Source organism: Leptopilina heterotoma, unplaced genomic scaffold (genome assembly GCF_015476425.1).
Source record: "Leptopilina heterotoma isolate Lh14 unplaced genomic scaffold, ASM1547642v1 Lhet_23, whole genome shotgun sequence".
NCBI classification, from domain to species: Eukaryota; Metazoa; Arthropoda; class Insecta; order Hymenoptera; family Figitidae; genus Leptopilina; species Leptopilina heterotoma.
This window is the reverse complement of record NW_025110948.1, coordinates 236374-264004: the sequence shown is the minus strand read 5'-3', so window position 1 is coordinate 264004 and position 27631 is coordinate 236374. Positions and strand designations below refer to the sequence as shown.

General features: G+C 23.2%; 1 protein-coding gene across 1 annotated transcript; it reads right to left on the bottom strand.

The window, feature by feature from the left end:
- Positions 1-2913: 2913 nt before the first annotated feature.
- Positions 2914-26874, bottom strand: LOC122502459 (SET and MYND domain-containing protein 4-like). The gene is made up of 11 exons (XM_043612523.1): positions 26343-26874; positions 24307-24538; positions 23840-24023; positions 23355-23676; positions 22628-22877; positions 22049-22380; positions 19967-20040; positions 19764-19876; positions 19000-19294; positions 16168-16330; positions 2914-3965 (listed from the first exon to the last, which is right to left on the bottom strand). The coding sequence occupies exons 1-11, from the start codon at positions 26471-26473 to the stop codon at positions 3821-3823; spliced, it is 2241 nt and encodes a 746-aa protein (XP_043468458.1). The 5' UTR covers positions 26474-26874; the 3' UTR covers positions 2914-3820.
- Positions 26875-27631: the final 757 nt, after the last annotated feature.

Genomic DNA, 27631 nt, shown 5'->3' with positions numbered 1-27631 from the left:
ATTAGATTAAAATTGTATTAAAAATAATTGAATCTCTTGTAAAAATTTGATTGAATTAAAATAAGTTTTTGGAAATAATTGAAATTTTGCCAAGAATTCAATTTAAATTAAAATTTATTTTTGATAATAATTGAATTTTGAAGAAGAATTTTATTACTTTTAAAAATAATTGAAATTTTGATGAGAATTTATTTAAACTTTTTACCATAAATGAATTTCTGAGAAGAATTTTATTACTTTGGAAAATAATTGAATTCTTAAGATGAATTTTATTAAAATTTTTCAAAATAATTGAAATTCCAAGAGTTTTATTAAAATTTTTCAAAATAATTGAATTTTGGAGAAAAATGTTTTTATTTATAAAGATAATTGAAATTTTGACCAGAATTTTTGTAAATATTAGAAAATGATTGAATTTCAGTGAAGAATCATATTACTTTTGAAAATAATTGAATTCTAGAACTGAATTTTATTAAAATTTTTGAAAATAATTGAAATTCCAAGAATTTTATTAAAATTTTTCAAAATAATTGAATTTTGGAGAAAAATGTTTTTATTTATAAAGATAATTGAAATTTTGACCAGAATTTTTGTAAATATTAGAAAATAATTGAATTTCTGTGAAGAGTCATATTACTTTTGAAAATAATTGAATTCTAGAACTGAATTTTATTAAAATTTTTGAAAATAATTGAAATTTCAAGAATTTTATTAAAATTTTTCGAAATAATTGAAATTTCAAGAATTTTATTAAAATTTTTCAAAATAATTAAAATTTCAGGAATTTTATTAATATTTTTAAAAATAATTGAATTTTAGAGAAGAATTATATTATTTATAAAATTAATTGAAATTTTGACCAGAATTTTTGTAAATATTAGAAAATGATTGAATTTCAGTGAAGAATCATATTACTTTTGAAAATAATTGAATTCTAGAACTGAATTTTATTAAAATTTTTGAAAATAATTGAAATTCCAAGAATTTTATTAAAATTTTTCAAAATAATTGAATTTTGGAGAAAAATGTTTTTATTTATAAAGATAATTGAAATTTTGACCAGAATTTTTGTAAATATTAGAAAATGATTGAATTTCTGTGAAGAATCATATTACTTTTGAAAATAATTGAATTCTAGAAGTGAATTTTATTAAAATTTTTGAAAATAATTGAAATTTCAAGAATTTTATTAAAATTTTTGAAAATAATTAAAATTTCAGGAATTTTATTAATATTTTTTAAAATAATTGAATTTTAGAGAAGAATTATATTATTTATAAAATTAATTGAAATTATGACCAGAATTTTTGTAAATTTTTAAATATAATTGAATTTCTACGAAGAATTATATTACTTTTGAAAATAATTCATTTCTTGAGACGAATTTTATTAAAATTTATTTTTAAATAATTGAATTCTTTTATGAAACTTTACTGAAATAGTAGACATCGAATATAATTGAATTTTGACAAAATTTATTAAAATTGTTTTCAAAGAAATTGAATTGTTACAAAGAATATCATTAAAATTTTTGAAAATAATTCAATTCTTTCAAAAAATTAATTAAAAATGTATTGAAAATGTAGACAAAGATTTTTAAAATAATTAAATTTCTTTGATAAATTTTAATACTATTTTTAAGAATAGTTTAATTTTTCGAGAAATTTAATGAAAAATTGTATTAAAAATAATTGAAATTCAACGATGAGTTTCATTTTTTTAGGAAAATAATTGAATTCCTAAAAAGAATTTTATTATTTATGAAAATAATTCAATGCCTGTAAAAATTTTTATTATTTATTGAAAATAATTAAATTGTTGCGAAGAAATTTATAAAAAAAAATGGTAAATAATAGAATTCATATGAAATTGAGGAAAACTTTTGAAAATAACTGAAATTTTGCCAAAAATTTTATTAAAAATTTTAAAAAATACAATACAATATTAATACCCTGGGTATTAATATTTAATGATGAATAATGTTTGGTATAATATTCTTATACTATGTACTTAAAAGTTAAAACAATTCTAGTTTTTGAAGGTTGTTCCTACTTGATGATAAAGGTTTATTAAAATGGTATGAATATTTAATGATGAATAATTTTTGGTATAATATTTTTATACTATGTACTTAAAAAAATTATAATTTTTGAAGGTTGATGATGATGATGAAGGTACTTGACGATGAATGTCTTTTAAAAAGGTATTAATATTTAATGATGAATAATTTTTGGTATCTACAATATTCTAATACTATATGTAACAATTCCAATTTTTTTTAAAATTTTTACCAAGAAAAATGTTGCTGTTCAAATATTATACACAAATGTTGAACTTACCTAATACTGGCCTCTAATTCGTGTCTTCAAATAAAAATTTTTCCATTTTCCTCAACCCTTTCAGTTAATTAACACATATTGCCTGAATGCTCAGCATTGGGAAAATAACAAAATTTGTAAAATTCAATCTACGTCAGTTCCACGTGTGTTTCATCGTGCAGATAAAAAAAAATTGATTCTACGCAAAAGTGAGACTTGGTATTGTTGCATTGTATCTGTGTTCATGAAACACGTGGTTAAGAAGAGCAAGCTTCTGGTGGATGTGCCGATAAAAGAGCAAGCGTTTCGCATTGAATTGGTTTTGAGGAAGTTTGTCGCCACGCAATATCATCTCGCCTCCCAAGACTTGAATATTGCCAATATCGTGAATCCTTTATCGTTGGTATTTTTCTCGCGCCTTTCATTCGACGACAACGACGACGAGGAGAAAAATAAAAATCCACCCAAATAAACGAAACGAAAAGAAAAACGTTTTCAAATAAAGTGTATACCGTGGAATTTCGAGGAACGTATATTTTTCTTTCTATTGCTTCGAAAAAGAGAGAGAGAGAGAGAGAGAGAGAGATGCGCAATGTTTCCACTTACTTATTTCACCCAAGATTTATTACAAATACGAGTTTGTTTTGCGTGATACAATAATTTATTTTAATAACGCCATTACTCCATCTTAAATACAAGGTGTAAAATATGCATGAAATACAGAAATCTGATATAAATAAGTTATAGTCGATGAAAATGTGTAATTTGATGCATCGTTGATAATAATTAAATAGCCTTAGGCATGTGTTTCTGCCAAAATGTACAAATTATTTTTTTTTTTTTTTATATAGATAAAAGTGTAAATACTACATTTTTAATATTAATATTTTTCGACAGCCTTGTAACTCTATACACAATCTTTATTAAATTCCAGATGTGTAAAATATCTCAAAAGATCAGTACTTTTATTTTACTCTTCATTTATTATCACGGGAATCCAATCTCCCTTTTATTTTCTAAAATATCTTAAACACACACTTTCGAACATGCGATGCAAAATAAAGAAAGTAAAATTTTCCTTATAAATAAACAAAATCACAAAAGAAAAACATAAAATTATTATTCGCTTTGCGAATTGAAACTTAGGCCCATGATGATGCATTGAAGAAAAAAAATAGAGCTAAACATAATTTTTTTTTTTTTGATTCAGCGCACTGAATAATTAAATTTTGATAGAGGAGAGAAAAGCGAGCAATCGAAAGAGATAGTTACTAACAAATCAGACGAATTCTGAAACGTTTTACTATTTAATATAAGAGTAACTCTGTCTAACCTTCTGTTCGAAAGTGACGACCTATTTAACGGACATATATGATTCTTATAAAAACAAAGAGTGCTCCCGTCACATATTTATTTTTTATTAAATTGATTAAACTCGCGGGACCCTCTTTTTCTTTACTGTCAAAGTGCTCACCATTCGTACCATGTTAGATTCGAATAAATCAGACGTTGAAATCCTTCAGCAATACTGAGAGCTTTTCCTTTTTCTCCATTATTTCACGGCAACTATCATTCCACGGGCCGTAATTTAAGTTCATTATTTGCTCTGCACGATCAAGAAATCTGCGTGTCTTCTTTAGAGTATTTCTGAAATTAATGTAATTTATTAAAATTAGAAATTAATCTATTCAGTAAAGGAGACCAAACACGCGTGTACTATTATTTACAATTTACTGTACTGTTATTTACAAAAATGGTATTTATGTTGAATTTTAATTTGTATAATCAAACAGCATAAAGTTTCAGTAATGCGATAAAAAATATAAAATTAGAAACAAATTCAGGTCAAAGTATAGTATTTATTCAGTAGTGGTCTATCACAAGCTTCAAATGGACTAACATATCGATTTTCAATAAATTGTCGAATTTCATCAACTTCTAAAACTCTTTCATTAACTTCATTTTCTGTAATTACAACAGCGGCATCATGTCCTAATTATAAATGTATTTTTAAAAACATTTCACTTGTCACTTCATCGTGATGTATTTTTAATAATATGAACTAGTAATTAATAATAGTATAATCTCAATTAATAGTCAATAAAATTAAAATAATTAATGTAAATTAATAAACCATCGAGTTCATTATTATCATTATATTATTGTTAATTAACAACCATAGTAAGATAACAGACTTTGGACTCGATAATTAATTTTAAAAAAGTATCTTTAAAACTAAAAAAAAGTAGAAAAAAAGTAACTGTCGAGATGTAAAACATTATTTGTAGCATCAAGAAATAAATTCTATTTTATTCTAAAGTAACTTTTGAAAAACTAAACTTGACGACCAAAAAAATCCCTTTTTGGAATCTTCACAAAACTGTGAAAAATTGCATTCTATATTTTATTTTCCTGACTTTTTCACTAATTTTCATAAAAAATATTTCTTTCTTTCTTATCCTGCTAATAAAAATTCCTGCAACGAAATCTTATTATTCATAAAAGACTTTTAATGTTTATAAAAATAATTTAATTCTTACGAAGAATTTAATAAAATTTTTTTAATAATTGATTTCTTTCGACCAATTTTATGCAAATTCTAATTTAAATAATTGAATTCCTGAGAAATTTTTATTATTCATGAAAAAAATTAAATTCTTACGAATATTTTTACAAAAATTTTTTTAAATAAATAAATTCTATTTGGAAATTTTATGATGGTAGTAGATATTGAAAATCATTGAATTGCGAAAAGTTTTTAAAAATAACTAAATTTTACAAAGAATTTTATTAAAATTTTTGAGAATAATTGAATGTCTGTGTGGATTTTATTAATTTTTTTTTTTGAAATAATTGAATTCCTAAAAAGCATTTTATTATTTATGAAATTAATTGAATTTTTCAAAGAATTTTATTAAAATGCCTCAAAATAATTGAATTTTCAGGAATAATTTTATTAAAATATTTAAAAATAATTGAATTCCTGTGAAAACTTCTATTTTTTTTGTAATTAATTGAATTTTTACAAAGAATTTAGAAAAAATTTTTTTTAAATAATTGATTTTTTCGAGGAATTAAAATTCAATTTTTGAGAATAATTACATTTCCCAAGCAATTTCTGTAAAATTGTATTAAAAAATAATTGAAATCCTGCGATAAATTTTATTATTTATGAAAATAATTGAATAGTTGCTAAGAATATTATTAAAATTTTCAAAAAATAATTGAATTCCTAATTTTCTAAAAAAGGACAATTTCATTAAAATATTTGAAAATAATTGAGTTTCTATGAAGATTTCTAATTTTTTGGAAAATAATTGAATTCTTAAAAAGCATTTTATTATTTACGAAAATAATTAAATTCTCGCGAACAATTTTATTAAAATTTTTTTTAATAATTGAATTTCCAAGAAAAAATTCATTACATTTAAAAATAACTGAATTTTTTTGATGAGTATAATTGAATTTAATTAAATAATTGATTTTTCGGGAATAATTTTGTTATTTATCGACGTAATTGAATGTTTTCGAAGAATTATTTATATAAATAATTGAATTCTTTCAAAGAATTTTATTAAAGTCTAAAAGAATAATTGAATTATTTCAAAAAAATTTAATTAAAATTGTATTTAAAATAATTGATTTCTTTTGAACAATTTTATTAAAATATTTGAAAATAATTGAATTCCTGCGAAAAATTTTAATATTTTTGTTAATAATTGAATTCTTGGAAAGAATTGTAAAAAAACATTCCTTTAAATAATTGATTTTTTCGAGGAATTGAAATTCAATTTTTACGAATAATTACATTTTTTTGAGCAATTCCTGTAAAATTGTATATTAAAAATAATTGAAATCCTGCCATGAATTTTATTAATTATGAAAATAATTAAATTATTGCGTAAAATTTTATTATAATGTTTAAAAAGAATTGAATTTCCGTGAAAAATTTTGTTATTTTTGAAAATAATTGAATTCTTCATAAGAATTTTATAAACATTGTTTTTAAATAATTGATTTTTTCGAAATATAATAAATATTATGAAAATTTTATTTTAAATAATTGAAATCTATAGTGGAAAACTTTATTTGTGAAAATAATTGAATTTTTCGATTAATTAATTTAAAATAGTATTTAAAATAATTGAAATTTTTCGATAAGTTTTATTATTTATAGAAATAATTGAATTCTTGCTTAGAATTAAATCAAAAATTTATTTAAAAAATTGAATTTCCATGAAAAATGTTATTATTAGTGAAAGTAATTGAATTATTGTAAAAAAATGTATAAAAATATTGTTAAATAATTGATTTTTTCGAAATTTTAAAAAAAAATCTTATTTAGAATATTCTAAATTAATTGAATTTCTGTGAAAATTTTATTATTTATGAAAATTATTGAATTTTGGATGGATTTTATCAATTTATTTTTTAAATAATTGAATTCTTTTGTGAAATTTTATGAAAATACTAGATATTGAAAATAATTGAATTTCAAATATTTTTTGAAAATAATTGAATTGTTTTAAAGAATTTGATTATAATTTTTAAGATTTTTTAAGTAAAAATCGTCCGTTAAGTCAGTAATGAGCCATTAATTATGAATTGGAAAATGGTACTGAAAAAATACTATTGAAATGAAAACAAAACAGAAATTTCGCTCCATTTAACATTTATCACAATTGCTCCTTGACACTCCACCTTTAATAAATATTTATCATTTGTTGTTTTACACTTTACCTTTGACGATCTAAATGTAAGACTCTTCAATGAAGTAGAATCTTAACAAGAACCAAGTTGCAGTTGGTGGTAATAAAATTTTCTTTTCTAAATTACTTTCATTCGAAACTTAGACCTAATTGTTTTAAACTTCCGAATTCAATTTATTCTCTTTTTTTTTATTTGATCTCTTTACTATCGAAAAAAACTGTTTCAATTGCGATTCAAAAGGAATAAACATTCTAAAATGTGTTTCCTCCTCGATAATGACAAAGGGATCTCAGATATATATTTTCAACTTGTGTCTTAGGGAATCGGACAGCGTGTCCTTCCAGTTGATATCCCATTTCATCTCTTTTGTTATCTTTGAACGAGAGTCTGCTTTAAACCTCTTTACGGATGGACACCCTTGATGCGTTCATTGTCCCGCTTTTCCTGAGCGAGTCGGGCACGATCTTTGTTGAACAGGAAGACCTTTTGTCGTTCCCTTGCCAATGAATCTATATTAGCAACTACGTTAGCAATAGCTATAATAGTACAGTATCGGTATATATCGAGACTGTGCGACAACTTTCAACATTGAAAGGTTGATATTTACTTCATAAAATGGTTATTTCAAATTACTGTTTTAGTTATTCCTTCAGGGTGTCTACTATTTTCGTTCAACAAAATTCCCGGTTATTTTCCGACTTTGTCCTAATTTTTCCCGGTTTTTTTTCTCATCAAATTCAGCAAAATCGGTTAAGATTCACTTGAGTTATTGGATTTTATATATAATTAGTCGATATTTTGAGCTGTCTGACTAATATTGACTTAAACTACTGATATAAAAAAGTAATTTCAATCGTCTGACTAAAAAGATTTATACTACTGCCACATTAATTTATAACAATTAGTAATGCTACAAATTGTAACGGACATACGTCTGTCTGACTAGAACTTGATTTCTACTACTGGTACCAAGTTATAAAAATTTTACTACTATTGACACGAAAATATAAAAATTGAACAAAACATGTCTGACTCATATTGGCTTAAACTACTAGGACTAAAATTTAAAATAATTTTAAGTCTGACTAAAACTAGTTTTTACTACTGATGCCAAAATTGAAATAAAATTTTAATTATTCTGTCTGACTAGAATTGACTGTTCCTACTGAGATTTCTAAAAATACTGAAAGTCTGTCACAAATTGTCAATTCTGTCCGAAGTAAAAGATTTTCTACTACTAAAAGAAAAATATTAAGAAAAATAAAATTAAAAAAAAATAAAATAAAATAATTAAATTTTTATTACTGGATAATAAGAATTAATGATTTTTACTACTTATACTAAAAGTAACATAAATTAATTAATTAATTAATTTAATAGATTTTAGAAATAAAATAATTAAATTTTTATTACTGATAATAAAAATTAATGATTTTTACTACTAATACTAAAAGTAACATAAATTTGTAATTAGTTTGCCTAACTAAAATTGATCTCTACTACTGAATACTACTACTAAGTCTGATTTAAACATTATTCTTACAGCTGACAGAAAAATACTACTGATTCAGGAAAAATGTGTCTGACTCAAATCTTTTTGTTCTACTGACAACAGACAATTTTAATAAATAATTTGTCAAAAAATTTCCCATTATGTCTGATTTAATTTTTTTTACATTATTTTTAAATATTTATAAAAATTCTAACATTTCAAAAAAAATTTGTCTGACTCGAACGTATTTGTTCTACTGACAACAAAAATTTGATCAACTCGCAAAATTGTTGTCCAAATTAAAACTAATTTTCACTGCTGATAGTTTGTCTGACTAAAATTGACCTCTACTACTTATTTTTCTAAAAATACTGAAAATTTGTCAAAAATTGTCAATTCTGTCTGATTTAAATCTTTTTTTACTACTGAGAGAAAAATACTAAAGATTCAGGAAAATTGTGTCTGACTCAAACTTACTTATACTACTGACAACAGAAAATTTAATAATTTTGGGGAAATTGTTGCCTTGATCAAACTGATTTATACCACTGACTCCAAAATTGAAATAAAATTTTAATTACTTTGTCTGACTAACAATGACAATTGCTACTATTGCAAAAATACTGACAATTTGTCAAAAATTTCCTACTATGTCTGCTTTTAACATTTTTTTAGTGCTAAAAGTAAAATACTAATGATTCAGGAAAATTTTGTCTGTCTCAAACCTTTTTGTTCTACTGACATCAAAAAATTTTACTAATTTCAAATTTTTTCCAGAATTAAACTGATTTTTTTTACTTAAACCAAATTAAACTTAGATTTTAATAAGACTGTCTGACTAAAATTGATTTGTACTACTGAATTTTGTAAAAATACTGATAATTTGTCAAAAAATTTCCAATTATGTCTAATTTAATTTTTTTCAACATTTTTGTAAATAATTAGAAAAATTCTAACGTTTCAAAAAAATGTTGTCCAACTCAAACGTATTTGTACTACTGACAACAAAAATTTGATCAACTCGCAAAATTGTTGTCCGAATTAAAACTAATTTTCACTGCTGATAGTTTGTCTGACTAAAATTGACCTCTACTACTTATTTTTATAAAAATTCTGGAAATTTGTCAAAAATTGTCAATTCTGTCTGATTTAAATCTTTTTTTTTAATACTGAAAATAAAATATTAATGATTCAGGAAAACTGTGTCTGACTAAACTTACTTATACTACTGACAATAGGAAATTTAAAAATTTTGTAAAACTGTTGCCCTGATAAAACTGATTTTTACTACTGATTCCAAAATTAAAATAAAATTTTAATTACTCTGTCTGACTAAAATTGACTCTTACTACTGAGTATTGCAACAATACTCACAATTTGTCAAAAATTTCCAATTATGTCTGATTTAAACATTTTTTTAGTATTGAAAGAAAAATACGTTTGCTACTGATGCCAAAATTGCAATAAAATTTTAATTACTCTGTCTGAATAAAATTGACTGTTACTACTGAGATTTCTAAAAGTACAGACAATTTGTAAAAAATTGTCAATTCTGTCTGACGTGAAAGATTATCTACTAGAAAAATATTAAGAATTCGGAAAACTCAAACTCAACTTTGTCTGTCTCAAACGTATTTATACTACTGTCAACTGACAATTCTACCAATTAGAGAAATAGTTGCTCCAATATAACTGATTTTTCTACTGATACTAAAAGTAATACAAATTTTTATTTAGTTTGCCTGACTAAAATCGACCTCTACTACTGAGTCTGATTTAATCATTTTTACACAGCTGACAGAAAAATACTACTGATTTAGGAACAATGTGTCTGACTCAAATCTTTTTGTTCTACTGACAACAGACAATTTTACTAAATTAAAAAATTTTTTTCTCAATTTGAGTGACTTTTACTACGTATATATATTCCAAAGTTAAAATAAAATTTTAATTAGTCTGTCTGACTAAAATTGACTGTTACTACTGAATTTTGCAAAAATACTGACTATTTATCAAAAATTTATAATTATGTCTGATTTAAACATTTTTTTTACTGCTTGCAAAAAAATACTAATGATTCAGGAAAATTTTGTCTGACTCAAATGTATTTATACTACTGATAACAGTGAATTTTACAATGTAGAAGAATTGTTGTATTAACAAAACTGACTTTTACTACTTATTTCAAAAATTAAAATAATATCTTAATTAGTCTGTCTGACTAAAATTTATTTTTACTACTGAATTTTGTAGAAATACTGAAAATTTGTCAAAAATTTCCAATTATGTCTGACTTAAACATTTTTTAAGCATTGAACGGAAAAACTCAAGATTCAGGAAAATTTTGTCTGACTCAAATCTTTTTCTTCTACTAAAAAAAAAAAATTAAAATTAAAATTAAAATTAAATAAAATTTTATTTAGTCTGTCTGACTCAAATTGATTTTTACTACTGACTTTTTCTAAAAATACTGAAAGTCTGTCCAAAATTGTCAATTCTGTCTGATTAAAATTTTTTTCTACAAATGACAGAAGAATACTACAGATTCCGGAAAACTTTGTCTGACTCAAACTAACTTATACTACTGACAACAGAAAATTTTATAATTTCGGAAAATTGTTGCCCTGATCAAACTTATTTTTACTACTGATTCCAAAGTTAAAATAAAATTTTAATTATTCTGTTTGACTAAAATTAATTTTTACTACTGAATTTTGTAAAAATACCGATAATTTGCCAAAAAAATTCAATTATGTTTGATTTAATCTTATTTTACATTTTTTTCAAAGATTTAGAAAAATTCTAACGTTTTAAAAAAATGTTGTCCGACTCAAACGTATTTTGTACTACTACTGACAAGAAAAATTTTATCAATTCGCAAAATAGTTATCCAAATTAAAACTGATTTTCACTGCTGTTAATTTGTCTGACTTAAATTGACCTCTACTACTTAATTATCTAAAAGTACTAAAAATTTGTCAAAAATTGTCAATTCTGTCTGTCTGACTAAAATTGATTTTTTCTACTGAGTTTTGCAAAAAAAATACTAATAATTTGGCAAAAAATTTCCAATTATGTCTGATTTAATTTTTTTTTCAAATTTTTAAATATTTAGAAAAATTCTAACGTCCAAAAAAAATTTTATCCAACTCAATCGTATTTGTCCTACTGACAACAACAAATTTCATCAATTCGCAAAATTGTTGTCCGAATTAAACCTGATTTACACTGCTGTTAATTTCTCTGACTAAAATTGACCTCTACTACTTATTTTTCTAAAAATACTGAAATACTTTTACTACTTTTATTTCAAAAATTAAAATAATATTTTAATTAGTCCGTCTGACTAAAATAGATTTTTACTACTGATCAATTTACAGAATTGTTGGCCGAATTAAAACTGATTTTCACTGCTTTTAATTCGTCTGACCAAAATTGATCTCTACTACTTATTTTTTTAAAAATACAGAAAATCTGTCAAAAATTGTCAATTCTGTCTGATTTAAATCTTTTCGTTTTACTACTGAGAGAAAAATACTTAAAGATTCAGGAAAACTTTGTTTGACTCAAACTTACTTCTACTACTGATAAGAGAAAAATTTATAATTTCGGAAAATTGTTTCTCTAATTAAACTAATTTTTACTACTGATTACAAAGACAAAATAAAATTTTAATTACTCTGTCTGACTAAAATTGACTATTTCTACTAAGTTTTGCAAAAATACTGCCAATTTGTCAAAAATTTCCTATTATGTCTGATTTAAACAGTTTTTTACTACTGAAAGAAAAATACTAATGATTCAGGGAAATTTGGCTGACTCAAATCTTTTTGTTCTACTGACAACAGAAAATTTTACTAAAATAAAATTTTAATTAGTCTGTCTGACTAAGATTGATTTTTACTACTGAGTTTTGTAGAAATACTGATAATTACCCAAAAAATTTCCAATTATTTCTGATTTATTTTTTTTACATTTTTTTAAATATTTATAAAAATTCTAATGATTCAAAAAAATTTTGTTCTACTCAAACGTACCTATTTGTACTACTGACAACAAAAAATTTGATCAATTCGCCAAATTGTTGTCCGAATTAAAACTGATTTACACTGCTGTTAATTTGTCTGACTAAAATTGACCTCTACTACTTATTTTTCTAAAAATACTGAAAATCTGTCAAAAATTGTCATTGTGTCTGATTTTTAATTTACTACCGAGAGAAAAATACTAAAGATTCAGGAAAACTTTGTCTGACTCAAACTTACTTATACTACTGACAACAGAAAATTTTATAATTTTGAGAAAATTTTTGCGCGTATCAGCCTGATTTTTACTACTGATTCCAAAAACAAATTAAAATTTTAATTACTCTGTCTTACTAAAATCGACTAAAATCCTATTATGTCTGATTTAAACATTTTTTTAGTACTGAAAGAAAAATACTAATTATTGAGGCAAATTTTTTCTGACTTAAATCTTTTTTTGTTCTACTGACATCAGAAAATTTTACTAATTTCGAAATTTTTTCCAAAATTAACATCAGAAAATATTTCTAATTTCGGAATTTCTTCTAGAATTAAACTTTTTTTTAACTTAAACTAATATTAAACTTAGATTTTAATTAGTCTGTCTGACAAAAATTGAATTTTACTACCGAATTTTTTTAAAATTCTAACAATTTTTTTAGTACTGATAGAAAAATACTAAGGTTTCAGGAAAACTTCGTCTGACGCAAACGTATTTGTCCTACTGACAACAAAAATTTGATCAATTTGCAGAATTGTTGTCTGAATTAAAACTGATTTTCACTGCTGATAGTTTGTCTGACTAAAATTGACCTCTACTACTGAATTTTTCTAAAAATACTGAAAATCTGTAAAAAATTGCCAATTCTGTCTGATTAAAATTTTTTTTTTTTTACAACTGAAAGAAAAATAGTAAAGATTCAGGAAAATTGTGTCTGACTCAAACTGACTTATACTACTGACAAAACAAATAAATTTACAATTTCGGAAAATTTTTGCCTTGATCAAACTGATTTTTACTGCTGATTCCAAAATTAAAATAAAATTTAATTACTCTGCCTGACTAAAATTGACTGTTACTACTGAGTTTTGAAAAAATACTGACAATTTATCAAATATTTTTAATTATGTCTGATAAAAACATTTTTTTTACTGCTTGCAAAAAAATACTATAATGATGCAGGAAAATTTTGTCTGACTCAAATGTATTTGTTCTACTGACATTAGAAAGTTTTACTAATTTCGAAATTTTTTCCAGAATTGAACAGATTTTTTTTACTGAAACCAATAATAAACTTAGATTTTAATTAGTCTGTCTGACTAAAATTGATTTTTACTACTGAGTTTTGTAGAAATACTAATAATTTAGTTATATTTAGTTATAATTTAATTATAATTTAGTTAAAAAATTTCCAATTATGTCTGATTTAAACATTTTTTAAGTATTAAAAGAAAAAACTAATGATTCAGGAAACATTTGTCTGACTCAAATTATTTTGTTCTACTGAAAACGGAAAATTTTACTAAAATAAAATAAAATTTTAATTAGTCTGTCTGACTAAAATTGATTTTTACTACTGAATTTTTTTAAAAATACTGAAAATCTGTCAAAAATTGTCAATTCTGTCTGATTTTAATTTTCTTTTTTTTACAATTAAAAGAGGAATACTAAAGATCCAGGAAAACTTTGTCTGACTAAAACTTACTTATACTGATATTACTTATACTGATTTTTTCTTTATCTTTACTTTATACTGCTGACAACAGAAAATTTTATAATTTCGAAAAATTGTTGTCCGAATTAAAACTAATTTACACTGCTGTTAATTTGTCTGACTAAAATTGACCTCTACTACTTAATTTTCTAAAAGTACTAAAAATTTGTCAAAAATTGTCAATTCCGTCTGTCTGACTAAAATTGATTTTTACTACTGAGTTTTGTATAAAATACTGATAATTTGTCAAAAAATTTCTAATTATATCTGATTTAATTTTTTTTTTTCTAAATTTTTAAATATTTAGAAAAATTCTAACGTCTCAAAAAAATTTTGTCCAACTCAATCGTATTTATCCTACAGACAACAACAAATTTCATCAATTCGCAAAATTGTTGTCCGAATTAAAACTGATTTTCACTGCTGTCAATTTGTCTGACTAAAATTGACCTCTACTACTTATTTTTCTAAAAATACTGAAAATTTGTCAAAAATTGCCAACTCTGTTTGATTAAAATTTTTTTTTACTACTGAGAGAAAAATACTAAAGATTCAGGAATACTTTGTCTGACTCAAACTTACTTATACTACTGATAAGAGAAAAATTTATAATTTCGGAAAATTGTTGCCCTGATCAAACTAATTTTTACTACTGATTCCAAAGTTAAAATAAAATTTTAATTACTTTGTCTGACTAAAATTGACTATTACTACTGAGTTTTGCAAAAAAAAAGCCAATTTGTCAAAAATTTTCTATTACGTCTGATTTAAACAGTTTTTTTAGTACTAAAAGAAAAATACTAATGATGCACGAAAATTTTGTCTGACTCAAATCTATTTGTTCTACTGACATCAGAAAATTTTACTAATTTCGAAATTTTTTCCAGAATTAAACTGATTTTTTTTACTTAAACCAAAATTAAACTTATATTTTAATTAGTCTGTCTGGCTGAAATTTACTTTTACTACTGAGTTATTGTAAAAATTCTAACAATCTTTTTAGTACTGAAAAAAATACTAAAAATTCAGGAAAACTTCGTCTGACGCAAATGTATTTATACTACTGATAACATGGAAATTTTACAATGTTGGAAAATTGTTGTACCAACTAAACTGACTTTTACTATTTATTTCATAAATAAAAAAATTTCTTTGCAGGAATTTAATTATTCTCTTAAAATTTTTTGATAAAATTCTTTGCAAGAATTCAATGATTTTCAATAGGTACATTAATTTTAAATTTGAAAATATTTAAAAAGAAAAATTATTAAAAAAAAAAGTTCAGAAACAAAAAAGCAAACAACAACCAAGTTCTTCTGAATTTTAAAAATTCAATTTTTTCCAGTACTTTTACTAAAAATCTCTGACTTTTTCCTGACTTCCTTGACCTGAGGCAACCCTATTAGTTTTATCCACAATTTTTACCTACTCTGTACTCTTTACAAATAATTTAAACGTTTTTTTAAAAAATCAAAATTTTGGAAAATATTTCCAATTTTAAAAAATAAACTTCTCATTTATAGCAATAAAAATCCCAAACACAATGAGAATGTTGTTCATCAATTGATGGCAAAATGCGAGCACAATTGTCACAAAATTTATATATAGTCTAACAATTCATGTCTGAAATTCTCGTTATCTTACACGAGGATTGACCTATTGAAATTTCTGAAACTCAAATCACACGAGTTTGAATAGAGAGATTTCGCAAAATTATTTACAGAAACTCAGTAAAAGCGTCGCGCATTGACATAGGAAGTTGAATGAATAGGTGAATTTGCGAAGGGTGTATGTGTGAATTTGAGAGAGAGAGCGAGAGAGAGAGAAAGTCGAGCGCCAAATTGCCATTCCCTTCGGGACGTAAATTAGAATAGAATCGCTATCTGTTGTAAACCCAGGAAACTTACTTGTATTGTTTGGTGCTTGTGTTCGTCTCTTCGCGTAAGTACTGAATACAGATGTCCGTAATTTTGTTCAACTCGTTGGCAAGTTCTACGCTGTCGGGGCCAAATCTCTCTTCAACTGCTGCTATACTGTGTTCCAGATACGATATGGAATCCAGCCATCGACCTGAAATAATTACCAAAAACTTTTGTCTAAGTATTTTCAGAATTCTCCTTTTTCCGAAAAAATAAAGAGACAATTCAAAATATTCCCCAAAACTTCTCTCTTAAGACGATTTCTATTATTAACGCAACAAGAATTCTTTTTCTTATTCTCAAAGAATATAACAGGGTTGCCACGCTTTTCCTCATTTCAAATTCCCTGACTTTTCCAAATTTTAATTTAATTTCTAATTTTATTCTTAATTTTACCAAACTCCCTGATTTCCAGACAATACGACTTTTTCCTGTTCTATTCCATTTATATACGAATTTCTTTAATTGTAAAATTACTCAAAAGCATCAATAACTTCATTTTTAAATGAATATTCAATCATTATTATTTATTTACAAAAATTGAAATTGTCAAAAATTTGAAATTCAATTACATACAATAATTAAAACTTTATCATTATTTTACTATTATAAAAATATTATTACTGTAATTTCTTCAAAATTATTTTCATTTCAATTCAAATTCTTCATTTCTAGAATTTTAAACTAAAATTCTTTTTTAAAACCATTTTTTTAAAATAATTTTTGAAAAAGTTCTTCTTTAAGATTTTTTAAATCCATTTGTTTACAATTCAATTTTACCTAAAATTTGGATTATTATGACATTCTTCAATTAAATAAATCAGAAATTAAAAACTTCAAATAATAAAAAAAAATTTCATTAAACTTTTTGAGAAAAATTAATTCTAAATTTCCTTAAAAATCTTGTCAAGAGAATTTAATTATTTTTATAGATAATAAAATTATTCGCAGGAATTCAATTATTCTCGAAAAAATGTGAATAAAATTCTTCGAAATAATTCAATTATTTTTAAAATTGACAAAATTCTTCGAAAGAATTCAATTATTTTGAAAATTGATAAAATTCTCCTCAAGAAGTCAATTATTTTCAAAAATAATAAAATTCTTCGTAAATATTCAATTATTTTCAATATTAATTTTTACGTAATTTTGATTATTCTTCAATTAAATATATATATTAGAAAATAAAAACTTCAAGAATTAAAGAAAAATTCAGTTAAACTTTTTTAAAAAATAAATTCAACAGAATTGTTAATTAAAAGTATGAAAAGTTCAAATTTAATTTTAATTTAAGAATTTTATTTTTCTAATTTTATTTTAATTTGCAACATTTTTAAAATTTAATTATTTCTAAAAATTTAAGCTATATTGCTTTCAATATTCAATAATAATCTAAAATTTTAACTGAGATTCATTTTTAAATCAATTTTTTTTTAATTCTACTAGAATTCAATTATTTAAATACAAAAATAAATAATTTATTGAATCATTAAATGTTTCTTAAAATTGAATTTTTATTAAGACTTTTATCAACAAATTTTTAAATAATTGAATTCTCTTGACAAATTTTAATACAAATTTTTAAGAATAAGTTTATTTTTCGGAAATTTGATTAAAAATAATTGAATTTCTCCAAAGAGAAAAAAGTTTTTAAAACCCTTTTTTTTATAAGAATTTTTGAAAATAATTGAAATTTTGCTAAGAATTTTGTTAAAGTTTTCGAAAATATTTGAATTTCGGAGAAAAATTTATAAAGATTATTGAAATTTTAACGAGAATTTTTGTAAATTGTTGAACACAATTAAATTTCTGCAAAGAATTATATTACTTTTGAAAATAATTAAATTCTTGAGACGAATTTTTTAAAAAACTCTTTTTAAATAATTGAATTTCTTTGATAAATTTTAATAAAATTTTGAGGAATAATTTCATTTTTCGAGGAATTTTATTGAAATTGTATTAAAAATAATTGAAAGTTTGAGATGAGTTTTATTATCTATGAAAATAATGAAATGTTTGCGAAGAATTTAAAAATTTTTTTTAAATAATTGAATTCTTTTGAAAAATTTTATGAAAGTAGTAGATTTATTAAAAATCATTGAATTGAAGAAAAGTTTTTGAAAATAATTGGAATTATGCCATGAATTTTATTAAAATTGTTGTAAATAATTGAATTTCTAAGAAGAATTTTACTAATTTAGAAAATAATTGAATTTATGCAATCATTTGTAATTGCTTCAAAACTCAATTTCTTTTAGTGTTTTTAATTAAAATTCTTCTATAAATCCATTATTTTTAATAATCAATTAAAAATATATATTAAAAAATTTAACTAATTTCAGAAGAATTGGAATAATTAAATATTCTCAAAAATTTACGTTCTTTAAGACGATTTCTAGTTAAATTCATTCGAAATTAAAATTTTACAAAATTTCAAATTAAAATCTTTTGAAATTCATCTGTAACTTATGAAAATTGTAAACGCAATTTTTTTGAGAATTTAATTAATTTTGAAATATTTATGTAAAATTAGATTTCATGGATAAACTTTAGAAAATAACAATTTTCCAGGATTTCGATAAAAATTCCCTGACTTTTTCAGGTTCTTTCAAGGTTTATAAAATTCCCTGACATTTCCAGGTTTCCAGATTGCGTGGCAACCCTGATATATTTACACTAAATACTCGAAAAATAATTAAATGAATTACAAAAAAATTCTTCCTAATTTTTTCTATGCTCTGTCGATGATATAGTTTTTGCGAGAAATTTCAATTCTCTGTTCTATTAGCGAATAAGAAAAAAAAGAGGGGAAAAACTGACCCATAATTGCGTAGACTTTTCCGATTAAATCAAGTGTCACGGCAATATCTTCATGATGTTTATAGAGAACGTTACGCCGGATGCATAAACACTGTTTCAATTTATAGAGGGCCTCGTCAATTTTCTCATGATCGATGCAACCCTGCGCGGCGTCGTAAAGATCCTGAGCCTCCTTTAAATCAGCTCCATAAGTAACAATTGGAGTTGCTCCACAATCAAGGCAATGCAATGAATAACTGTGAAGATTGTGCAAAGCTCCAGTACACTCAGGACACTTTAATGCGCTGAATCTCTCCTAAATTTCACAAAGCAAGAAACATTTAGAATTTTCATTTATTTTCATAAAGAACTTTTTTATGAAAATAATAAACGCATATAATTCTTTAAGCTTACTGGATAAATAGATAAACAGTTTATGGATAAAAGGTTTTTTTGATTCTAAGAAATGAAATAAAATGATAGCCAAATAAATAAATAATAAAATTAATTTCAACTATGATATATATTTTTTAAAAGTAAATATAAATTTCTATATGTGAATATAAATTTCTATATCATATGTAAATATATAAATTTCTATAAGTAAATATAAATTTTTATATTTTAATACATACTTTTTTTACTTTTAAGAAACAAAATAAAAAAACCCAAATAAATTGTTTGGTAAAATTACATTTTGACAGAAATGAACAAAAAGTGAATAATTAAAGTAGAAAAAAAAGAAAATAGTGCTTTTTTTAAGAATTTTCCTTTTCATTACGCACCAAAAAGTAGCGTAACTCTGGATTATTACACGCCTCACATTTGCAAATGAAACAATATTGATTCTTTAAAGTTTCCTGTCTGTCGTCTTTGGACATTCGACGAAAATGTGGTCCTGAAAATTAAAACAATCATCCATTGATATTTAATACTAAAATACGCAAATAAATTACTTTATTTTTAAATAAAAGAAAAACACACTAACCGTAACAATTTAGAACTTCCTCTCCAACTCCAATGTCCTTTGTTGCCTTCACAATCAGATGTTGATCCCAGAAGCTGAAAAATCAATTTAAATAATTAGCGAAAGAAAAACAAAGAAGGCAATTCAAATTTTCGTTTATTTCAATAATTACATGTAATTTTTTATTTTTTTGTGTTTTATTTTTTATTTATTTTGTGTTTTTTCAGACTTTGCACTAAAAAAGTAGCTGTCGAAAAATTAAACTTGACGACAAAAAAAACTCATTTTAGACACTTCAGAAAATTGACAAAAATTCCATTCTATATTTTATTTTCCTGACTTTTTCCTAATTTTCACAAAAAATATTTACTTCTTTCCTATCCTGCTTATAAATTGAATTCCTACAACGAAATTTTATTATTCATAAAAGAATTTAAATATTTATAAAAAAAATTTAATTCTTGCGAAGAATTTTATAAAAAATTTTAAATAATTGATTTCTTTCGACTAATTTTATGCAAATTCTAATTTAAATAATTGAATTCCTAAGAAATTTTTATTATTCATGAAAAGAATTGAATTCTTACGAAGATTTTTATAAAAAAATTCTTTAAATAAAAATTAATTCTTCTTTTCTTTAAATTCTTTTTGGAAATTTTATGAAAATAGTAGATATTGAAAATCATTGAATTGAGGACAATTTCTAAAAATAATTAAATTTTAAAAAGAATTCTATTCAAATTTTTGGGAATAATTGAACGATTGTGCGGTATTTTATTAAATTTTTTTTGAAAATAATTGAATTCCTAAAAAGCATTTTATTATTTAAGAAAATAATTGAATTCTTGCGAACGATTTTATTAGAATTTTTTAAAATAATTTAATTTACAAGAAAAAATTTGTTACTTTTAAAAATAATTGAATTCTTGTGATGAATATATTGTTACTTATGAAAATAATCGAATTTTTCCAAGTATTTTATTAAAATGCCTCAAAATAATTCAATTTTCGGGAATAATTTTTTTATTTATTGACATAATTGAATTCTTTCCAAGAATTATTTATGTAAATAATTGAATTCTTGGGAAAAAAAAATTAGTTTCAATTGTATTTAAAATAATTGATTGCTTTCGAACTATTTTATTAAAATATTTAAAAATAATTGAATTCCTGCGGAAAATTTTAATATTTTTGTTAATAATTGAATTTTTCGAAAGAATTGTAAAAAAACATTCCTTTAAATAATTGATTTTTCGAGGAATTGAAATTCAACTTTAAGAATAATTACATTTTTTTGAGCAATTCCTGTAAAATTGCATTAAAAATAATTGAAATCCTGCTAAGAATTTTATTAAAATGCCTCAAAATAATTGAATTTTCGGGAATAATTTTATTAAAATTTTCCAAAATAATTGAATTCCTGTGAAAAATTCTATTATTTTTGTAATTAATTGAATTTTTCCGAAGAATTTTAAAAAAATATTTTTTTAAATAATTGATTTTTTCGAGGAATTAAAATTCAATTTTTAAAAATAATTACATTTTTTGAGCAATTCCTGTAAAATTTTTTTAAAAATAATTGAAATCCTGCGATACATTTTATTATTTATGAAAATAATTGTATTATTGCGAAAAATTTTATTAAAATGTTTAAAAAGAATTGAATTTCTGTAAAAAAATTTGTTATTTTTGAAAATAATTAATTTCTTCATAAAAATTTTATAAACATTGTTTTAAATAATTAATTTTTTTCTAAATATAATAATTAATAAATATTATGAAAATTTTATTTTAAATAATTGAATTCTTGTGGAAAACTTTATTTTTGAAAAGAATTGAATTTTTTGATTAACTAATTGATAACAATATTAAAAATAATTGAAATTCTTCGATGAGTTTTATTATTTATGGAAATAATTGAATTCTTGCTTAGAATTTTATCCAAGTTTTTTTTTAAAAATTCAATTTCCATGAAAAATGTTATTATTAGCGAATGTAATTGATTTATTGTGAAGAATTGTAGTTAAATTGTAGTTAAATAGTAGGTTTTAGTATATGAGTGCGAAGCCTGTTTTTTTATTATATAGTAAAAATTTTGTTCACCTGTTAATAATATTAGGATCACAGGCGTGATTCATCATGCTCGCTGAGAGATAAATTCCAGTTGCCACACGATCTTGATGCTCGGTTGACACCTTGTCCTTATCGGACGCAGTTAAATTCAGTCTTGTGATTGCATGTCCATTGCATATCAATTGCAGCATGTGCCTCAAAAGTAATGAACTTATATAAAGCCTTTTGCCATCTTCAATCGTGAGATCGCACTCGAAACTCAAACTGCTGTCGGCGAATTTACGAACGAAGCTCTCATTGATGTCGACGACTTTGAAAAAATCCGTGTACTTGTATAGATACAATGTCAACATTGTTGCCGTCTAAAAAGAAAAATTAACATTATTTAAAACAAAACAGTTTCAGAATAAAAATTTGCAATTAAGTTATTTAATTAATTATTATTAATTATAATTAAGTTACTTTCCTAAAATAATAAAAAAAACCTTTTCAATTCGAGAGTTTAGAGTAATAAAAACAATTAGCTAAGTTAAAATATGGAAATTTATCCAGAAGAATAAGAAAATAAATAAGAATTCAAAAAGGATAAAATAGTTGTGAAAATCTTACAATTCCATAAACGATCAGATCTTCTGGCATTAATTTATCGATGTTTGTAACTAAGCATTGAACTTGATTAAACTTATCAACGTCTTGAGTTGTTGCGCAATTTAGAAGCAATTTCATTGCCAAGTGCGCGATTCCAATTTGCTGCCAAACTCCCATACGACTTCCTGGACATTCCCATTGATGATAAGTTGACCATGCGTCATCCTGACACTTCACATCACAGTACATCGCCTCCACGCACATTTTACATCTAAATTCAAAAATAAACAAGTAATTATTAATTTTTGTATTATTCCTCCAGGGTTGCTTTAAAAATTTTATTTTATTTTTCACTATTTAATAGGATGTGAAATCTCTTTCAAATTTTTTCGATGAATTAAATTAAAATTGCATTTTGTTCAATTATTTATTGTTAGAAATAGAAAGAATTTAAAATTAAATTTAATATTTTCTTTTTTTTTAAGTCTATTACGTTGGACAACAAAATTGATAATTTTTTTATGAATTCTATAAATTGAATATTTTTCGAGTTTACTTTTGATAAAATTCCCTAAAATATTAATTTTTAGAAAATTCATTTCGGGATAAAGTTTGTGATATTATTTTTGTAATTAAAGTTTGAAGAAAAATTAAAATTTTAATAGAAATAATTATAAATACTAACTAAGTAATAATAAAGGTAATAAAATAATTTTTAAATAATTTTGGGATGAAAAAATTAACTTACGGAAATGGAACATCGCCCTGTGGTCGGCAGCAATGAGCGCAAAGTGATGACGATTGTTCGTGATCGAGCAAAACGAAAGCAAACGGCTTTTCAACAAAGAGAATTTGTCCCTTGGGTATATCACGATTAGCAACAACATAACGTCCCTTGTCGGGTGCACATTTTTTCTCTAGAGCCGCAGATGCATAGGGGAAATTTGCATTAACTCCAAAAGCTGGCTCCGGTTTATTGCCCGACATCGAGTCGGAAGCCTCATTTTCATCATCGCATTCCATGCTTGACGCTGTTGCCATTAAACTCGCGACTTGTTGCTTGATACTTGCTGAAATATTAAAAGAAAAAACGACAATTTTAGTAAAATCTTAATTATTTACAATTTTGAATTTTTACTCTAATTATTTTGTTCTTTAAAAAAATGTATGAATTTTTCTCAAAAATTATTTATCGAATGTATAAAATATGGAATATAGTATATAAATTTATACTTTTTTTAATTTCAGGAATCTCCTCGCAATTATTAACAATATCCTGAACTCTCATTAAAGATTCTTCCATTGATTTTCTTTTTCTCAATTTCCAAAAGCACTGGGCAGCTCGCAAGTGCAATTTGTAGCGCAAATTTTCCGGATATTCCCACATTACTGCCAAATCTATATCCTTGATACAATCCTGGAAGAAAAAATATTATGATTTATTTATAAATTAAAATTTAAATTAATTTATTTATAAAAAATATTATTTTTTTAACATTATACTAATTAACAATTAGATTATCAAAAAATATACAAAAAATTCAATAAAATAAACAATATTTAAACAAAAAAAACCCCAAAAAATTGATACAACAATAAATTAATAAAAAATGTAAATTATTGTTATTTCCCTTCCTGTAATTGTTGTTAATTAATTTATTGAAAAAGAAAAGTAAAAATGTAAAATTTATTGTTTATACTTCAAATTTTTCAAGATAGAAGAGTGATGCTGATCTATTGGCAACAGCAAGTGCCAAATCCTCACTTCCCATTGGAGCATATTGTAAACTTTTTGTATAAAGATGAATACTCGCTGAATAATTTTTAGCTTGGAATTCTTTATTTCCAAGTTCACGTAGTTGTTTTGTTTTCTCTAAAGATTTTCCCTCCTTAGTTTTGTGCTGTTCATTTAGCCATAAAGACATGAGCCTCCTGCAGACAAGAAATTACAATTCTTTTCAAAAAAATGAAAAATATTTTCCTTTAAAAATTATCGAATTAAAATTACATTAAATTACATTCAAATTAAATTCAAAATAAATTTAAAAAAAAAAATTAAATAAAAATAAAAATTAAAATTGAATAAAAATTAAATAAAAATTGAATAAAAATTAAATTAAAACTGAATAAAAATTAAATTAAAATCAAATAAAAATTAAATTAAAACTAAATGAAAATAAAATTAAAATTGAATAAAAATAAATAATAATTAAATTAAAACTAAATGAAAATAAAATTAAAATTGAATAAAAATAAATAAAAAATTAAATTGCATTACATTAAAATTAAATTAAAACTGAATAAAAATACAATTAAATAAAAATGTATTTTGTAACAAACAGAATATTGTACAGAACAATTCAACAAAAATTATTTCAAATTAAAACTATAATAATTTTCAACTATAATAATTTTTGTTTGTTTGTAAAAAAAAGTTCGTCTTTTATATAAAACAATTGTTTGTTCTTTTATAGAAGAATTTAATATTTTTTAAACGGAAAATTTCTGGAATTCTAGTTTTTGAAAAATTGATTTTTCAAAATTATTATTTAAATTAATTAAAATTATTATTTATGTAATATATTTAAAAAAATTAATTTTCCTTTTTAAAAAAAGAAAAGAAAAGGTAGTTCTTAAATTATTGAATTAAAATTACGATAAACAAATTAAAAACACAGAAAACGAAATTAAAAAAAGGAAGTGTTATTATACTTCGTTTTTTCAATTAATAATTATAATTAACGAGAATATAATAAACCGCAATTTAAATAAACATTCTATTAAACAAGAGCAGTATTTCTAATAAATGCAAATTTACCACCATTATATGAATGAAATATGCAAAATTATTAATAACTAAATTCTTATTTTCAATTTAGAAAAAAAAACAAGTTACTTTGACATTGAAATAAAAACACGTGACATGAAAACAAATATAGAATAAATTGTATAATTAAAAAGTACAAGAAATTAAAAATCAATGAGAGAAATATTTAATTTAATATTAATTATAATTTAAAATAGAACAATAAACAATAAATAAATTTTTCCCACGCAGAAATAATTTTGTAAAATAATAAATTGTTCCCATTTTCTTCGATAAAAAAGGAAATTTTTTCTTAATTTTCCTACTTAACGGAATTTTAATATAATTTGCGCATGAAATAATTTACCACACTCACGTTGAAAATGACAAGAGAAAAATAATAGAGAAAGAAACATGAAAATAAAAAAGCAAATAAGAATGTCGCAGACGAACAGGATTACATAGTTTATGCCTGTTTATGAAAACTAGGTTTCCATGTTTTCACACATTGAAATTAAATCACAATTCCAATTTATAAACTATTAAGCTGTAAAAATCAAAAAGAAACAAAATGAAAGGTTTTCTTTGTTTGTGACGAGGGAGAGAAAGAAATTGAACACAAGCTTTGACTCCCATTTTGATTCAAAGAAATTCTTCAATACCCGACTTTTTTTTCTTTTTTAATTTCTAACAAACGATCTATTTTTTTTAATCTCCGCGAATAAATTTCGCCATTAAATCCCCCTCCCATTCTTTTCTTTCTATTTTCCAGTCTTTTCTCACGATTTTATAATAAAAATTTTCATGATCGTGAAAAAAGACAATGACACAATGCAAATATATACAGAACAAAGGAATAGACATATTTTTTTGGAAAAAGAAAATAAAAACAATCTAAACGAATTGTATATTAGAAAAAAAATCTCCTACCTTACATCCGGATCTGCCAAAAGGCATAACATGACTTCGTTTTCGCATTTTTTCTTTGCCTTGATATCATAAGGCATACGAGAATTTCTCAATTTATTATTAACAGCTTCAAAGAATTTTTGCCACTGCATTATTAACAATCTTATTTTTTTACCGTCTATTTATTATTTCAAAACTGATTTTAAAGCACAAATCAAAAATTGTAACTATAGGATAATAAAATGGTATATGGTGTAATGAGCAATGGAGAAAAAAAGACGATAGGATCTGTCCGCAAAAATTTGTTTTGAGGTTATGGTTTAATTTTTGATTCACCACATAACCGGCATCGTAAATTATAAACTCGTGGGACCTTGTAAAAGGCACTTGATTTTATTATTATCTTTATTGAAACACGATTATAAACAATAATATTGTTGACAATATTATGATTGTGAGAAATTATACGAATGATTATGGGATTATTTGTATAAGGTTTAAAAAGCTCTATAGCGTCAAAGATTTTGTTGCACGGCAATCGCAAAACCAGTCTAACAACTTGACAGATTATCTATAAAGTTATCTTCACCTAGGAAACATTTGTCTACGCAATCATTGAAGGAATGTCATCTTAAATTATCTCATCATCTAGATCAAAGAAAACATATTCTAATGGTGAGTTCACATTTCCTTTCTTTAAAATTATTTTTTTTTTGCACAAAATTTAAATTCAAATCCTCCAAAGGCAGAAACAAACAAACAAAGGGATTTTAATGATTAAATTAAATTTTATAATCTAATTTTTTGAATTTTATCTTCTTTTACAAAATTTATTTGCTCTAGAAATTAAATTTCTTGTCTTTTGTTTATATAAACAATTCCTTTGTGTTTCGCGCCCTAACCTAAAAATTGGCAGCGAAATTAATTTTTATTATTTTATTTATTAGAAATTAAAAAAGAAAGTAAAAAAATATTTAAGAAAAATGTAAAAAATTTGTGGAATACAAAGAAAATTTGGGGAAAATTTAGGAAAACTTTTAGGGAAGAAAGAAAAGTAATTTGAGAATTGGAAAAACACATAATTGAATCATTGTATTAGATTTAATATTAATCTATATCATCAATATTATAATAATAACGTATAGGCACAGTGTATAATATGTACAAGCAATAATTTAATATTCTAAATAGCAGACTTATAAAGAAATCACAAATATTTATCAAATTAAACACAATGATTTTTTTATAATCAAAAATCAAAGTTGTTCAAATTGATTCAATTTTTTTTTTTTTTAAGGGGAGAACTTCGA

What these genes read in the sequence shown, in the direction of transcription:
- LOC122502459 (XM_043612523.1), bottom strand. Translation starts at nt 26,473, where the DNA reads ATGCAGTGGCAAAAATTCTTTGAAGCTGTTAATAATAAATTGAGAAAT. An exon ending in GATTCCTGAAATTAAAAAAA is followed by an intron (nt 23,677 to 23,839) that starts GTATAAATTTAT and finishes TTAATATTTCAG; the next exon opens with CAAGTATCAAGCAACAAGTC. An exon ending in GATCCTAATATTATTAACAG is followed by an intron (nt 20,041 to 22,048) that starts GTGAACAAAATT and finishes TTGATTTTTCAG; the next exon opens with CTTCTGGGATCAACATCTGA.